This window comes from Bactrocera latifrons, unplaced genomic scaffold, assembly GCF_001853355.1.
Source record: "Bactrocera latifrons isolate USDA-ARS-PBARC rearing strain unplaced genomic scaffold, ASM185335v1 scaffold_178, whole genome shotgun sequence".
Lineage (NCBI taxonomy): Eukaryota > Metazoa > Arthropoda > Insecta > Diptera > Tephritidae > Bactrocera > Bactrocera latifrons.
Genome location: NW_017535274.1, coordinates 227,975 through 246,379, shown reverse-complemented (window position 1 = coordinate 246,379; position 18,405 = coordinate 227,975). Strand labels below are relative to the sequence as shown.

The following is an 18,405-nucleotide window of genomic DNA, read 5'->3' as shown; positions in this document are numbered from 1 at the left end:
TAGTATTAAGCAAAACAACAAAAAATAATAATAATGTCACACAAAAATATTTAGCCTTTTAACATGGCAGCACTGTGTACATTGCAAGGCAAGGCGCTTGGGGCAATTKACGTTTCAAATTAGGCTACAAACTAATATTTTTATTTGTCCAAACATTGCTTTAAAGTTTCATATGAATTCACGCTTTATTCTGCATATGAATGAATAAATGTATAGAAATCCTATTAAAATAAATGTTTATTGCCTTGCCTCGGCTGAAAATCAAATAAATTTGTGAATAAATAAATTTACCTATCCATGCGCAAATATGCATACATGTGTGTGTATGTGTGCATATTAAAGCTCACCTACGCCTCTAAGCTGCGCAGCCGAGAGCGAATTGCATATCAAAATACCGACGTGTTTATGTTTACTCAAGTCCATGTATGTGTGTGCGTTTCAAGCGTATTTGTGTGGGAATTTGCGTGTGTATTTGTGTAAGCTTTAAACGTATTATTCGTTTGTAAATGGAAAATATTGGCAAATACTGAAAAATGCACGAACCAGATTTGACTATGTTCGGCGCATAAACGCCGCTGAAAGCGCTCAAATTTAGCTTGAATTTTTCGATTTGGCTTCTGTAACTTCCTTGCTTCTTGCCTGCTAACATATTATTCACTATTTTCTATTTTCTGTTCTCTATTTTATTTAATTTTTTTATATTTGATTTCATTTCATTTTTATTTGTGCGCAAATCTTTAATGGAAATTTCATTCAAGTCATGTGATGATTTCACTACTTTGCTGGCATGTAGAGATTTCGGTTTTCTCGCAYTGCATATGGCTTTGTGTGAATGAGTGCGTAAGCATGTGTCGCTGCTTTTGCGCTCGTTCGTAGGTGAAGTTATTCGCAGGGTCATAAGGCAGTTAGGCAAGTACGTGCCGTTCGTGACTGCGAAACTAAAATGCTGTCAAATATTGGCGCAAAGAATAGAGATATCCATATTAAATAACAATATGCAACTGAATAGRGAATGGAGCGCTCTGAAAGTGTGCACTTGCGATGCTTGTTGAGAATTTGTGTTTAATTTTTAATAATTTTTTAATAAATTTGTGAGACAGATTTGGGCAGAGAATAAAGTTTGTGTGAACTTATATTATAACTTTTATTTTAGATACGACCGAATCAGCGAAAAGCAGAGTGGTATACCTAAGAGAAGTCCGAGGCTTGCTGAATTRCGGGTGTTCCAAGTAGAAGTAGTTTTTTTTTTTTGCTTTTTTTGACAGATAACGCATGAGTTGTGTCAAKCTGTCATATTATTTTCTTTAGTATTGTTTGGCATTTCTTCACGGAAAGACTTACGCCTACAAAATATTTTAAATTCGTTCAATTTTATTACGAAAATTCACATTCTGCAAAGAGTCCGTGAAGAGTCGATTCGGCGCAMCTCGCAMCGASGTATGGAMGGACTTGGCGTATTTTACGATCACACTTGGACCAAGATGATCCTGAGATAGCRCATGAACTGATGGTATCGCAGTGCTCGCTGTGCTCCCGCTAAGCCCAGATATTCAGCAGTGTAGAACATACGAGGCGAGTGGAGCACTGATCTGTTTCTGCAAGTATTCTATGGTAATGATAGCGGGCCGAGGGTGTCTTTCCTTGCTAACTCATCAGGGMGACAGTTACATTCGGTTTTTCTGTGGCCTAACACCACACAAATGGCACTGAGTCTCATCAAAATATAACTTCATGCGATTGATATCGAGGTTCCTTAATCTTTCGTGTATTCTTTTGGAATATATTTTTTGTTTTATCGAGTTTTGTTGGTCCTTCTGAAGATTAGCTGTGGGATTTAGGGAATCCAAAATGTTACAATAAATTCTTCATATTGATGTGTTTTTTTTTTTCTTGCAAATGAACCAATTTAGCTTGATCTAGGATGTCTCTTTGGAGAGCATGATAGATCAATCAAGTTTTCAAAAAGTTTCAATGCATGTTTACAATGAAAATAGTGAGGAGTCTGCACAAAGAGATTTCCGTTTACCCGTGTTTTTCTCTAGCCGTCCTCCACCCGTGTTTTTCTGTGGTTTAGCTTTTTTGTGTGTCAGAAATGTTTTAAAAATCATTTGTAGTAGAAGAAGAGAAATAGCTCGAAGTAAGCCATAATCTACTGCTTCGYGAACATACACGAAAAATCTTCACGAAATATATAGATCTTTGGCTGATGGACGTTTAAAGGAACGGTTTTAGGCCACTGGAAAAATATTTTTGGGAATATYTCGAAAAGGGTTATAAATGAAAATATATACTGAATGAAAATACCATGGAGAAGTATCTGGTCTCCATAATTTTGTTAAATAATCACATAATACAGCATTGTTTTAGACAAACTTCAGTTTGTCGCCAATAAATTARGAATATGTGGTGTGCGACTTTGCTAAAATATGATTCCACTGACGTATTGATCCTAAAGGTAGGCAACCCTTCTGCTTTCCTTTATTCATTATKTTTTATTTAGAATTTTTCTGCATGAGTGGATAACAATAGAATAGCATGACTTAAACAACTAAAATTTCGCACAAGTATAAAAGGGAATAAAGAAGCCGAAATATTTCTAAACGAGTTTGTGAAATATACCGCATCAATTACTTCAGTAAAAGAAAATTTGATGTATTTTCTTTTAGCAAGACTACAGCGTAATCTACCTAACACCACAATCTAGCGCTGCAATATTTGATTTCATTTACTTTAAGTTTTATATATTCTCAAAAAAACAGCTTTAATAAGGAATGGAATATGTATAGATGCAAGAGTATGTGACTGATTGAGCTAGATGATAGCATAGCCATTGATGATACTGATAGTGAAAGCAATATCTCTAATGGATAATACTACTCGACGCCTGTCTTATTTATTGGGTTTTCTTCTGCACTGTTGTAGGTTTGTATGCTACGCTACGGATACAAGCAAATATGCTCGTTGATATACAAGTATACACATATAAATATATACATACATACACATAGCAAGGTATGTATATGCATGAATACACGCTCTTTTAATGCACTCACCTGACATGGCGCCTGGAAGAGATACGCATCACCGAATGCTGTACTCAAACAGAATATATAATCACGTTTGGGATGCTCCGGTATTGGTTGCATAATCGCACCATCAACAATAATTAAATGCTTTGGTGCCGCTTCAACGCTACGACCCTCGCGTGAATCGCACGGATAGAAGAGTAGTGTGGTGCCTTTGAGGCAAACCCAATAGCCTTTCCAGCCTCGTTTGCGTGCCAATTCGATTTGATGCTTTTTGCGGAGTAGCCATTTTTTCACCGATAAGAAACTGAAATTTATATAAAATTTACATTTAGAGACTTAACTAAATGTGGATATTATAATTGAAATTATTGTAAAATTGTCTAGTATACATTCAGGCGCAAGCAAAATATTTTCTTTAAGGGGTTACATGGGTTTGCAGAGTTCAAAAAAGGATTCTTTTATTGTCTTATTAAATTCTACAGCACCTCCAGAATATTGTAGTAAATTAATACCAGTAAGAGATACAGCCTTGAGAACTTATGYCCTTGAGGCTAGCTAGGTTAAGTACGCTTTTTCACACACAGTTTCGTGTTTTATAAGTGGAAAAATTTCCCAAGAACTACTTAACTGATCTTTATGCAATTTCATACAGGTCTTTGAGGTACATTTCTTAAAGACTTGGACGAAGAATTTTTTCCGATTAGAACTATATTAAGCTAATTTCAGCTTCGTCCAAGTTCTAAGTTAAGGTTTTAACTAAAACACGTATTTTTCACTTTAGATGATCCTATTAGGGGTTATTCTGGCAAAGCGGACGCATCTTTTTTCCGAGGGGTCACCGGGAATGGCGTCGCAAGGGCCGACTTTAAAATATTTTTTCCAAATTTCCAGAATTTCTTTATAATAGTGTGTGTTTGAAACAGAAAAAAATCTAAAACAATACTTAATTTTTTGTTTGAGAAAAAACATTGTTGAAAAAAAAAACTGTTTTTTTCCCGAGGAAACCCATGTAACCCCTTAAGCTRAATAKAATTATATTRGTTGATAATGTCATTAMTGGGAGCATTTTTGTAGGAATCGTATTTATTAATTTTTCTAAGTAAAAGTCTACAAATGTGACATCACTTAAACAGACAGCTGTATGAATTTTGGTTTGGGAATCAGCTTAGCAGAGACCCRTACCATAATTACAATAATTTGTTACAGACGACAAGTTTTCCTTTTTTAAATGAAATAAATATTTATAAATCTTCTAACTGTCATATTAGATTGAGATTATTTAGCTTTTCTTTTAATGCGTTTCTTCCATATTTTAATCTTATTAAGAATAGGACTCACCCGGCTTTGCGTACAGCGCCAGTACAGTTGAATGAGGAAGCAGCAGTTCCAGTTGCCTTTGCTTTATATGGTGACGCCATGACACTTTCGCCATCATCTTCATCAGATACGGCTGTAGTTAAGCTCATTCGATCATCATCAGATATCTGTTAAATGAAAAGCATATACATTAATTAATAGATATGTTGAGCAGTAATAAAGGAATTTCGAATAAATAAGAAWTTTTTTCCTTTTCGTAATGCTTCAAAATAGTTTCATTGATGGAACGACTATGTTAGAAGGGCTTATAATTAGGTTTGATATTCCAAATGCGAACATGGTGGCAATTAAGTATTGTTCGACACTTCTGTATTTCTATTCTGTAAATAAAGCCAACACAAAAAAAATTTGATTTGCCCTACTTCAAATAAATATATTTTACATTGTATTAGGAGGTTAATCGACTTAGTCATTTCAAAAAATCGATTTTTGTATCAAGTGAACTATAATGAACYATAGTTAGAGGATAACTATTTGAACTATATCCTGACTATAGTTAGAGGATATGTGGGTATTTGTAAGAAAATTGTAACTTGGTGTATTAAGCTCCCAAAAATTTCAAACACCTTTTGTCAAAGAGCTATTTGCAAAATTAGCAAAGTCGGTAAGGAAAATTTCTCCAAAACGGATGGACCGATTGAACTGCAAATCTCACACGCCTTTTTGTTTTTTTGATATATTTAGTAAGAGGCGAAAGATTTATTTAATAACTGAAACTGACTTCTCAAGGATGTGTTTTTTCTTCGCTTTTATGGTTGGTGGTGCTGAATGGAAGACTACTTCAATGGAGGGAGGAGGGAAAACAATTGTATATACAGAAAATATAATTTTGATGGTCCCAGGGATGGTTCTTTCCACAATCAGTGAGATTAAGGAAAGTGCTCTACGAAAGTTAATGCTTTTKATGAGTAAAACAAATATATATGAATTTAATCTTCCCTCACTTAGTAGTACAAAAATTTCTGTGCAAAATACTTAAGGGCTGAAATCAATATCAAACTTACCAAACTGAATTTTTAGGTATACTTCAATAAACGCAATACCTCTATTACTATCCGTWTACCAAATTTAGCCAGGATCTACCATGTGAAAGTACTAAATATAAAGAAAGTCTCTGAAGTTAGATTGAATAACTATGGGAGGATGCTGAAAAAACTATATAAACTCATAGCCAGTCCGTCTAACTGGCTTTGTCGATACCACAGTTTGAGTACAGCATCGCCAATAACTGCAGGAAACCTTACAGTTCACTAACAGGTCAACTCCACTACTCCATGATTTCGGTTACCGGTCACAGGAACAATTACGGGAACGAAAAGGAAAACGAGTTGACAAAGCTAAAATCTTMTTTACACGAAACCAAGACGGACTCAATCTCAACAAATCTCCTATTGTAGAAAATTATAGTCTTAATTAATAGCTCATTGTGTCAAAAATCCGACTAGGCATTCATCACAGTAATAAGAATTTTTTTTGTATTGTTTTATATAATTTTTAGTAAAAATCTTCTGCGCCCTTAGACAATAATTTTTTGAAGTTTCTTGTAGAGATCGGATACGCGCTCAAGGATGTCAAAAATGTTTCAAAATAGTTCACCGATTCTTAAAGTTCATAAAATTTTGTAAATTTACATTATTTTTTATTAATTTATTCAACTAGATGTCTTTTGAGAAAAAATTCCCAAACAAGTGTTTTTCTGACTTCCAAATGTACACACAGCAGCATACATTTAAATTCAATTATATTGAAATTAATTTAATAAAAAATCATAAACAGACAAGTTATTAGTTTTAGAAATATTAATTAATTCAATAAATGTGAATAAAGCCACATTAAAACTGTAATTTCATTAAATACTCTCGCATGCCATTTTCAGCAGCAGTTTATTTACATAACCAAATGAGTATGCAATAAAAACGAGAAATAGCAGACCAACAAAACGTCAGTGACATTTATTGATGCTTGTGGTTGCGCAGTAAAATTCACTAATTATAAAACAGATGGGTGATAAATTGAATTTAATTATGCTGCATAGTGCTATGGCGATCATGGCGAGCAGACGACGAATGCAACATGAGGTGAAATTAGTTGAGCTGCAATAACAACAAAAAGCGCTATGGGTTGATTTTCAACGCGTTGATGGTATAACATATCGAAATTTTCATTAGCTTATGCAGTCGGATATGTGCTTGCAAAGGCTTTACGCCCACTCAACCAGCTGCTCAGTATGGTTACGTATACGCCATAGGGCACGCATGTGAATCGTGGTGTAGAAAAATCGCGTGTATGAAGTCGCTTTTGAGCTTGCAGGCGGGTGTGTGAGTATTTAGAAAGAGTGAAAAAACTCACTTTGTAATGCTGACTTGCTGTTTTTTTTATTATTTTTCTTTTGTGTATTTTTTGCTAATAAAAAGTTTACATCACCAGCTACTCATTCGTATTTCATCAACTGCAACTTTCGTCTCGTTTTCAAGTGGATTTTCTTTGTGTGTGAATTTTTTATGACTTTTTCTAGCTTAGGACAATTGAGCATTGAGCTGCAAATAAAGTAGACCTTTTTAATGTTAACCTTAAKTTTTTTGTTATTTTTGTTTTTATTTGCTTTTGGAATTAAGTGTAAAAGTTCGAATGAAAATTGCGCTGAAAGGATTGGGTAAATTACACAAAACTATTATGTAATAGATTATTTCTTTGCAGGTATGATTTTTTCAACACATTGTTGATTGAACAGGTATTAGAACAAGAAGGAACTATTTTAAGGAGCTTGTACCAACAAATATTGTCTTGCTTAGACAATTGCGTCGCGGTTTCTGGAAATTGATTTCACCTGCTGCAGACTGACTATTCATATCGGCATTGATTTTCTTTTTTGAAATTTTAACCAATTATACCGAAATATTAAGCTATTGAGTTGAAATTTGAATCCCTCGAGTATTTTTATCCTAATATTATCGTGTTCAAACATGGGCATGATCGAAAGATTTTTACGCCTACTTTCCATAWAACGGTTTTAATTTTTGAATRCTGGCACTCACAAATTYTWAGATATTAGTCCGAAATCAGGTGATACAACTTTTTTTACGTACCCTAGTAATGTGGCCAAAAATGGGTGTGGTCTGCTGAGAGTTACGCCCAGCTGCCAAAATACAAGTAGGTTACTTGGCTGTTGTATGATTTTTTATGGCAGTTTGAACGTTCGATTTGCGATTTTCTAATATTTATGTAAAGTGTTGAAGATCTACTAGCCATATATTTTAAGTTAGTTTTTAGAACCACGTGAGTCTATTGACTAATATTTTSAAATCTTTTGAAATTTAAATCCCTCGAGTATTTTTACCATAACATCATCGTGTCCAAAAATGGCCACGCTCGGATGAAATTTACGCCAATCTCCCATATAACGGTTTTAATTTTTAGTAGTTGGTACCTACAGTTATTAAATTATCGGACTGAAATTTAGGTTTGCAAGAGTTTGTGCACCTTAATAATGCGTTCGAAAGTTGGGACGGTCTAAGGAGTATTACGCTCACATGCCTTACAACTGCGTCAATATATAAAGTTAAAGGTAACAACGCAATACTTCTCAAGCACCAGAAAATCATCTCAACCATCTAAAGAATAAAAATGTTTTCTCCGCTCCTAAAGGTATGCTTCACTCGCTGACTTATACAGTTTAATTTGACTTGTTCGCTGTCTGATTTTGACGCCACTTGTTTTCACAGCGTTATGTCTGGCAATTTAAAACGAAGGAACACAGCGAATTGCTCATAAAACATATCGCTTGCAAATAGCACATGCACCCCGTCCACTTTCTACAAAATAAAAATAGACGCATTCAAATTTTCGAATTTGCACTGGCCGTAAAGCAGAGTGTCAAAGTTTGCGCGCTGCTCATGGCAAATCAAATTTAATTTAACTTTATAGCCATTTTCGAACTTTAGCTCGCTGGCTGCGCCCATYAATGCTGAGCCGACTGCCAACAAGAGTCAAGTTCAGTTTGAGCTGAGTTGCGACGAGTTGATTGCATTTAACTTTTCATAATCAGGTGCGCGTTTGCATCAGCCACCCTCCCTCTTTCGCAATCCAACAGCTGCCTTACGCGTACTCCCACTCACCTCAGCACTCCTGGAGTGTCTGTTGTCATCATGCCGCCAAGCGGTTGTTGTTGTTGTTGTTGCTGTTGTTGGCAGGGCTCCTTTGTGCTGAGAGCTGACTTCAGCAAACCTTTCAACAGAATTGCTGTGCGTGAAGTCGCCATTTTATATGCTTTTATTCCTTATAACTTGTCTGTAAGACAGCGCTCGGCGCGCGCGGTGCTTCCGCACCCTTTTGCAATTTCTCTCAAGTCATCAACTTTGCGCAAATGTCATTGTTACCGGTGTAATTGCAATTGTTACGAAAATAGTGTGCGCGTGCAGCGACGCAGCAAACAGCGGCAGCTGACAAACAGCTATGGAAGGAGACACAGAGAGAGAGAGAGTCGGGTTGGCAGGCAGGCAGTTAACGGCCATCACAAGCACACACACACCCASATATAATACACCTGACATYTACCTTTATATATTCACTYCACCTCCATSCCCCCATCCTTCACTCCCGCTGGTTTTCCAGCTCCAGTTACTGATTTCGTTGTGAATTCGAGTAACGAGCAGAAATCCTTTTCATGTGCTCCAACTTCCGTTTCCGCTAGTTTACTACCAACGCCAACCTCGCTTGCCCCTACCTTGCCKCTGCTGTCAGTCAGCGTTTTTACCACCAGCGCTTCCTATGCCAAGCTACTTGCGCTGGCACATAACTATTAYATAAGAACAACAACAATAACAAAAACAACTATAAAGCCTTTGAGTTAGGCTTATGTTATGGCAAAGTTTTGGCTATTGGTGGCGTGGAAAGGTAGTACGTGTAGTACCTGGAAATGCGATCGCACTTCTATGAGCGTTTTGAAGTCTCGTAATGAGTTCCAAAGTAAAAAAGCAAAAAAGTAAAGCAAAAAAAATAAAAACAAAAACATAAAACCTAAAGCARAGCAAATATTATTACAGAGTTGATTTAAAATTTAGCGAATTTTCAGCAAACAAAAAYATTTTGGCGAGCAGTTACATAAGCGGAGGTCAAAGAAATATTTGGCTGTGCTTAATAAGCWATACGGYTTTKACTACGATAGRACTGYAAAGCGTCTTTTCTAAMTATATTTGGTTGTCAAATATCTCMATTCCGGCTTTTTGCTTTTTGAATTTCACGGCTATCTATAGAGCGCTACAGAGCCCGTATCTGGCAATACTATATAGTATACCTTTAAAAGGTCTTGACATAACCTACAAAACAAAGCGTCGTTTAGTTAGATTTTACATTCAACAATTATGAACGTGTAAACATGGAGTTCATTAACGCCGAAATTCAAATATCGAGTTAGACCGGCATGTGCCATCTCGTGACATCGCCCAGAAGATGACAGTTAGTCATCAAACCATTTTAAACTATCTGCAGCGGACTGGGTACACAAAATACCTCGATGTTTGGGTGACCAATGATTTGACTCAAACAGTTTTCTGGGCCCAATCAATGCCTGCGATACGCTGCTGAAACGGAACAAACTCAAACCGTTTTTGAAGAGAACGGTGCTTAGCGGCGATAAATGGATGACATACGATAAAGTCAAGGGAAAACGGTAGTGGTCGAAGACCGGTATTGTCCCAAATAGTGGCTAAGCCGGGATTAACGGCCAGGAAGGATTTGCTGCGTGTTTGGTGGGATTGGAAGGTAATCATCTATTATGAGTTGCTCCCATGTGGCCAAACGCTTAATTCTACCATCTACTGCGAACAACTGGACCGCTTGAAGCAGGCGATCAACCAGAAGCGTGCAGAACTGGGAAACAGTAAGRATGTAGTGTTACACCAGGACAACGCCAGACTACACATTTCGTTGATGACTCGTTAGGAGCCACGGAAGCTTGGATGGGATGCATCCACCATATAGCCCGGATATAGCGCCAASTGATTATCATCTGTTCCTGTCCATSGTGAACGCCCTTGTTGGTGTAAAGTTGAACTCAAAAGAGGCTTGTGAAAAGTGGCTGTCCGAGTTCATCGCAAATAAGGAGGATGGCTTCTACGTGGAGGATATTATGAAGTTGCCGTCTAGATGAAAACAGACTATCGAACAAAATGGCGCATATTTGAACTAAATCCCATCGCGGTAGTGCTTTTTATAAAGTAACAAACATTTAAGTTCATATTAAGAAGTATAAAACATATTTTGAAACTTCGACAACCACCGGAGAAAGTTTCCTTCAACATATACGCAGATAATTGTAAGATATTGACGTCAGGCAATGGTATTGACGATAAATTTTCAAAACCAAACAATTAACTCACCAATCTTTCTCGCTTTTTCTCTGCAAGGAGCGTAAAGCTTTCTCACGCTCAAACGAGCGACCACATTCACTAATTGGAGAAAAGAATACAGATTGAATTTTAATATCATTAAAATTACGATTGTACACAAACCTAAGATTTAAGGCATTACACTTGGCAACCTGTGCTCCTTCACTTCGCATACGATCATGGGTAATGGCAAGGTACAGAGCCGCAATCAAACCCTTAAGTCGATAGCCGCCAGCACCCGTGGGAAAGGTCAAAGTAATCGTGGTAGCAATATACGAAGCAGTCCGGTCCGACATGAAGAAGCTGCAGAAATGTTTGAACACTGCTTTCCGCATTATTGAATACCTCTCAAAGTCTCCTGACCACCTACGTAGTGAGGATTGCATGCACTTCAGCAGACAAAGGATTGCTTGAAGCTGAGCAGCTTCCCAGGAGTATCTGAAGGACTTTCCCTGATTACGACGAACACATTTTGGACGCAACTAACGTATCGACCGGCATTCACAGTGGAACCATTTGCATCTTCACCGACTACCTCTCAATGAGTAGCGTATTTTGAGTTAGACAATCACCTATAGCAGACGAGAATGTCTTGAGAATGTAGAGGATCCCTGGCGCAACTATGTTCTGGATATTACAGTAGTCTAAACTCTTATTTAACCGGAATTGCTCGACAATCCCGACAATCCAAAAAATAGTAAAACTTTTAAAATAATCATTAGTGTTCGTAGTACACGCTTGTCTTTCTGAATTACATAAAGTGCATTTGGCAATTTTTACGTTAAGTGAAGTTATTTAAAAAAAAAAAAGAAAAAAAAGAGGTTCCATCAACTTTGTTTGGAGAATGAAATTTCTGGTAACGATTGTTGGGAAGACCTTCCATGATATTTTTTGTCGCTGTAGTAAAACTTTCGTCTATAAAAACTAAAGTAAACAATGCTTTCTTRCATTTAATTACAACCCAGAAGCACATGTAACTGTAAACGCTACAATCTTCCATAAATTTTAAATTCGCAACTGCTCAGTGTGTATTATTTTTCAAAGCTGTTTCGGTTGCCAATGCTACCGGCTGTTGCGCCGTTGCGGCCGCTCAAACTTTTCTCATGCAAACTATGCGAAAACTTTGACGAAACTTTTTTCGCCTATAAAAGTTGGCAAAGCCATATTTTTTTAAACAAATATTGTACTTGCCCCTCCATTTCGTTAACAAAGCAGAATTAATTTTAACACTTTTTTATGACTTCTCGCCGCGCGCATGTACCGCATACACATTTTCCACCACTTAATAGCCGAGCTGGAGCCTGCTTTRGTGAAATAATTTGACCAAAAATTTCCACGCTGCCTGAGCAAGCGGTTAAGACCGCGCTGTCCCCGAGGTCAGCACTTCGCGACAATGGCGATGACATTTTGCATTTTTCATACCATCACGAGGCTGTGCTGTTGCTACTGTAGTTGTTGTGTGTTGGGAAAATAGGGTTTTGCATTCTACTTTGTTCGGTGTTTTCTTCGCAACCACTCGTGTTGTAAACTGTCTGACGCTCGCATTGTTTTCGTTGGTGCTTCCGATGGTATATGTGTATAAAGGGAAAGCGAATACACTTCGGTGGCAGAGTGGAAAGAAAGAAGGGATGTGGAATAATAAATGCAAACAATTTGCATAATTCTGKATGTGTGGCAAGGTGRTGCTTACTAACCCCCGTTTTCGCAAGAGACGTGCTTTTTTCTTGAAATCTTTATGGAAGTCACATTTTTTGCATTTTTCTAAGTTTCTATGTATTTGTTAAATGAGCTTTGTTGTAATTGGTATTTAATTGATGCTTTAGTTTAAAGTTTTGCCAGCTTACGTTAGTATTGTACGTTTTGTGAGTTTAAGGTAAAGTTACAGTTCAGTAAAAAAAACCTAATTATATCTTAAAGCATATAAGGAAAGGATATGTGTTCGAAGTTTCATCAAATTATTTTAATTTTTGCTCAAGTTACAGCTTGCACAGTCACCCGGATTTCAACTCGTCTCTTTATCCCTATCCATTGTACATATGGAATAACCCTATATATAACTCGATTAGTTTTAGGCTCCTCGCAAACTTTGATTTCCCTCCAAAGTACTTAAATTAGCAAAACAAAGACCCCAGCACTAGATGTATGCAGTTTCTCTGCTCGCATTTCTACGAAGAAGCCATGGGAAAAAAGAACTTACTGGCGTTGAGCTTTAGTACAGATGAATCAAAGCTTGTGCGAAAGGTTGATGGAGGAGACCACTGTYGCAAACTATCTTTCAGCGCCAATTTTTGGGTTCCTGTTAAACGCAGTGTCTTCCAACCGGAAGTAGTTGCCATAGAGGTAGCAGAAGATCTTCAATTTTGTGTAGTGACAATACGCACCGGTTGGGCAGAGATAATAGCCTTGAGTTCGCTGAGTGTGCGATCAAAACTAGTGAAGGGATGTCTCCTTATCTTTAACATCGTGGTACTACCTTATTGGACTAAGCTTTAGTCCCTTTGCAGGAAACTGTATAGCTGATGAGTTTGCTTGGCTCAGTCTTAATAACTGTGGAATGGGAACGAGTGATAGGTTCGATGGCTCCTTGTTCCTTAGACCAAGTCAGTAAACGTTGAGCAATTACTAGTAGCTGTGCAATCGCAATATGCTTCTGGCCGCCGGTAAATCTTAAGAGGTCTAGTGAACTATTTGCTTCCAGCAAAGTCCAAATTTCAATTGTTGTGGTAGTAGCCGAGATTCATGCAATTAGATTGAACATTTCACTGGATGCCAGTGGCATTAGCTGATTGAAARTAAGGTGAGATAGAGATTTCAAAACTTCCTTGTCGAATGTCCYGCCTTTATCAAGACTAAAACACATCGGATCTCAACGTTTTGGACATCCAAGTAAAATAGCGAAACTTCATAGAAATGAAGCTCCTAATCAAATTTATGACAGATTCAGGGCTCTTTTTCAATAGCTGATATCCAGCAGGATATTTTGCAACTCAACCTAACCTTCGTAAGAAGTTACTTAGTAACCGAATATTTTATACTCTAAAAGTATTTAACTATAAAAGCCGGTGTCATATATTCCGGAGTCCACAGAGGCCGCACTCTTGTTTAGAAGATCTGCTACTTGTTTAAAATCGATAATTTTCTGTGTAAAGTCAGACATCAGAAATGCACATATTCCGTTTCGGGGGCTTGAAAATGTGTGCTCCGATTTYCGCCATTTTTGAAAGGGCTTGYTCTCTGCAAGTTTTATCCAGTATAACAATAGTTTTTTACCCACCCAAAGCAGGAGGATTATCAGGCTGGAGGAGACCAGATCAGCAAACGCTGATTCTCCTAAACGAAGAGTTTTTTGCTGCTCTCAAAGTCGCAAAGGAGACCATGAGTTTCAAATGGATGGTTCGGGGGTCCACCTGATAGAATCCATAGTGACTCGTTATCTAGTAGGGTCGGACGAAAAGGGAGAAAAGACTAAAATTGAAACCGACTGTATCATCAATTATTTCATGAAATTATTATTATTTTTGCCGACACCATATATTATTTGCCTTTCTACTTTATMCATCATTTCCATTTCGATTCACGCCAACACCAATCTATTTAAAGTCAATCACCAGCATCAGGACTACACAAATTGAAATTGAATACAAATTTGCACAGCGCTTCGATAAAGAGAAGCCGCGAGCGCATACATTTGCAGCAAACGCCGTCGCACACACACACACACACAAACTCACACAAACTCAATCATACAATGGCGGAGGAGCATTGCCCCATAAATTTCTAGCGTCGAATTTTTAATAACAATGCGCAACAAAACGTTATTAGGACATCAGGCGAGTTCTGGCGCCCAACGCCGAATACCCGTGGGAATGAGCGATAATCCAAAGTCACACACACACATATATATATATATACATATATAGCCATGCAAACGAGGAGACACAAAGTTTGCTTAGAAATCAACGAAATGGACAGCGCTGGCAACCATATAGACAGTTGGACAGACATCGAGATAATAGCAACATTCAGTCGAGCAGAGAAATTGTTTGAGCAACGACAGACGGACACACGCACATACACATACATAGAGAACATATAGCAGCAGATAGTTATTTGGCGAGACCAGTTGGTCGCACCGACATTTGCATGGCTCGCTGGTCGGCGGTTGCCCCAGACATCGCCGGTAATGAGTGCAAAATGAAATTTCTACAGTGCTGCTGTCGTAACCCAGCAAGCAAAAGGTGTAGAGGCTGCCATTTGGTAAGGAGGAAGCATATTTTTGGGAAAATTATTGGCAAGATATTGAAATATGTCTATCTTCTTCTTTATTGGCGTAGACACTGCTTTCGTGGTTATAGCCGAGTTTACAACAGCGCGCGAGTCGTTTTTGCTTTTCGCTGTGTGGAGCCGATTGGAGACTTCAAGTGTAGCCAGATTCTTCTCTACCTAGGTTTTCCAACAGAGTGAATATCTCTGCTTCCCTCGGCGGGTGTCGAATACTTTGGGAGCTGTAGTGCTTTCATACATTCGGACGACATGCCCTAGCCAGTGTAGCCACCTTGTCTGAAACCTCGTTTGTTATCGAACGGCTTGGAGAGGTCAGCATACAGCTGTCATATAAACTGAGCGGTCAAAATTGAGCTCCTTAAGGAATCTTTWGTGTTTGTGAAGGCTTTGGCTCAACTGAAATTTGCGTTTATCTGTTTTTGTTCTTTTGTATTCTTTGAGAAACCGCCAAAACCACGTCAAAGTCGATGAAAGCAAAGGCGGTGTCATCATAATCACTACGAATTCTTTTCACAGGGTCTAACTATCAATCTGTCAATATGGAATATTACTGGGTTGCTTTGAGAAATCTACAAAAAGCAATTCCTAAATGAGCGGATTAGTGCACAAGAATCGCCCAGTTATCGYATTCGAAATATATGGCTCGGTAAGACTTTTTACTGTGTTCGAAACTGAAAAAAAAAACTGAGCCACTAAAAGTCATTTGCTGAAGTCGCTGACTGTAGGCCTTCCTAGCCGCGGCTTATAAAAAGTGTTTGGAACAGTGAACTAATTGTTGGTATGCTAGTACTGGCTCAAAAGGAGTCTCTTTCGAAGTTAATAAAAGAGATTTATATTGAAATCCGGATCAAACTTGATGAGATGGTATATTCAACTTCGATCGAGTAAGGTTAGTTTTATAAATGTATTGCAAAACCTTGCCGGTTAAGGTACTAATAGACTTGGCCGCTCAACTAGGCCCAGCCAATAATAAGGATCGTATTTTTAATACTTTGTTCGAAATATAAGTTCGGTGGGCGCTGTACAGTAGATTGGCTATCATATGATTCTACTACCGATAAACCCGTTCCCACGACAGTCGGGTCTACGAAAACCCGAACGGCCAAGGACTGTCAACTCGGCATAATTCTGCCGTCACAACAACAATAACAACAACAACAACAGCAACAACTACCGATAAACTGCATTGTTCGACAACGCTCTTATAAACAACAGAAGCTGAACTCATACACGATATGAAATTGACTTTCTACATTCTTCCTCTTTGGTTTCCGGAGATTTAGTTTAATGAAAAAGAAAAAAATAAGAAAAAAGATCTTAGACATAAGACAAATTTTAGACCGAACCTCGGAGAAAACTTACAAATGATTATAACATCTGTACCAGGCATCTAGCGTGGAGTTTCTGATTCCCCGACTAAACCAAGTAAAAGAGCAATACTGTGTTGTTAAACGGAGGGGTTTCGGCGTAGTTATTGCTTATAAAATAGCATTCATTCAAAAATAATTCAAGTAATGTGGCCTCCGCGGACCTACCGACCTCACAATCTGCTACTGCTGACAAATATATTCTCAGAATGTCAAAATAAATAGAACTACTGACCTTACGGTCTGGTATATACCATAACGTAATCTCACAATGTCGAGATTAAAGTATAGAGAGATAGAGAGACAATAAAATGTTTACTCAAGATTAATTTTTGTGCAAATAATAATCGGAAAAAAGTTTAGTTAAGATACACATAAGATAACATTCTGGAAGACATGAAATTCAAAAAAAAAAAAATTAATGGTAAATTTTTGTTGAAATTTCGTTCAAAGAGGTTATCAATGATATAAACTTCAATTCGAGAGTCCATATTAAAAAAAAAAAAAAATAATAATAGTTATTATTGAAGTGAATATACGACATTTAAAAATAATAAAAAGTAAATATTTATAACTAATACAATTTTTTTTATTTTATGTAGGTTTTAATCTAAACAAAAATTTTTTTAACAACAAAAAAAAAATGTCAAATTCATTTACTTGAACTTGGTAGCTCGCCAGCTCCTGTGCCTGTGATACAGGCTACAAAGGAAGTTAATACGACATAATTGTGCAGACATTGACATGAACTACAGTTATGCATTCATTTCCTTTATCCCATACATGGTTGTATGTGTGGATCCGCACTGACCACAAATTTATAAATTCACTACAATTGTAGTTCCAATTGAGCTTTGATATGTCTTTGAAAAGCTTTCGAGAAATTCTGCTTTGTACCAGCTTGTAGAAACATACARTCACATATGTACTAATACATACATGTGCGAGTATTTATGTGTGTATGCCGCTCGGCATTTCACTTGGCAATCACGATTTGYGACAAACCTATAACATGCTTGACTTCTCTGAAAAATCAATTATCAGCAATGTCCTTTCATTTCACATTTGTCCTACAATGACGAAGCATGCTGCTTCTTTGTTGCTGTGCTGGTACATTATACATATATGTGTATGTAAGTGTACCATGCATGTCTTTATTTACATCATGATTGTCTGTCTGTCAGTTCAATTATTCACATGCGGTTGTTTTGTACTCGATGGAATTTAAACGTGTTAAATTATGTTAAATGTCATGTGCTGACTAAGAATGATTTTTTATTTGTTGTTGTCGGCTTTCACTGCCAATAAAAACAATTATATTTGACAACCACAGTGATATGTGAGTGAGCGTGTAATTCAAGCGKAGATGATCCGTGATCATTTGTTAGAGTATTATAGAAAAGTTTATGYAAGARAAATKTCCATMTAAATTTTRGYAAAKAAAAAAAGAAAACCMGTTGAATTCGGTTGGAACGAAGCTTTAGTATTCTTCACGGGTATGATTTTGAACTTCGAAGTTACGAACCGACTGGACATGATCTTCGTGTACAGTCTCAGCTAYGGCTGCTATWTTTTCTTCAATGTGCGCTGAACATGGATTACGTTTCAAACAATTTCGACCAATTAATATGTCAGTTATATACTTTAATGGTGCGATATYGACAATTCCGACAAATTAACAGTTTCGTCAAACTAATCATTTAGATACTCGTATGTACATACTTTGTAGAATCTTCGACGTTTTCTTCTGGGTTTTATTTTTAATTGAACAGAACATGTTGAGGGTACGAAAAACTGCAACGTTTTTTCTCAAGCTTTAACATTACTTCAGCAGCCTTTTTTCAAGTAAGCTGCTCCTCCAGTCACCTACTAAACATAACTGCTTATCTAACTCGACGCTGAGTGTCGGGTCTTTTCAACTTGAGCAGCGAGAATGGTAACAAAGGCAAAAAAAAAATAAAA

At 37.3% G+C, this 18,405-nt stretch overlaps 1 protein-coding gene across 1 annotated transcript in view; it reads right to left on the bottom strand.

The window, feature by feature from the left end:
- The window catches only part of LOC108967119 (protein still life, isoforms C/SIF type 2), a gene marked incomplete at its 3' end in the record, with an annotated part of 282,692 nt that overhangs the window by 204,158 nt on the left and 60,129 nt on the right, over positions 1 to 18,405 (bottom strand). The window contains 2 exon segments of the mRNA XM_018930366.1: positions 3,054 to 3,333; positions 4,368 to 4,513. Coding sequence (XP_018785911.1) covers positions 3,054 to 3,333; positions 4,368 to 4,513 — 426 coding nt within the window.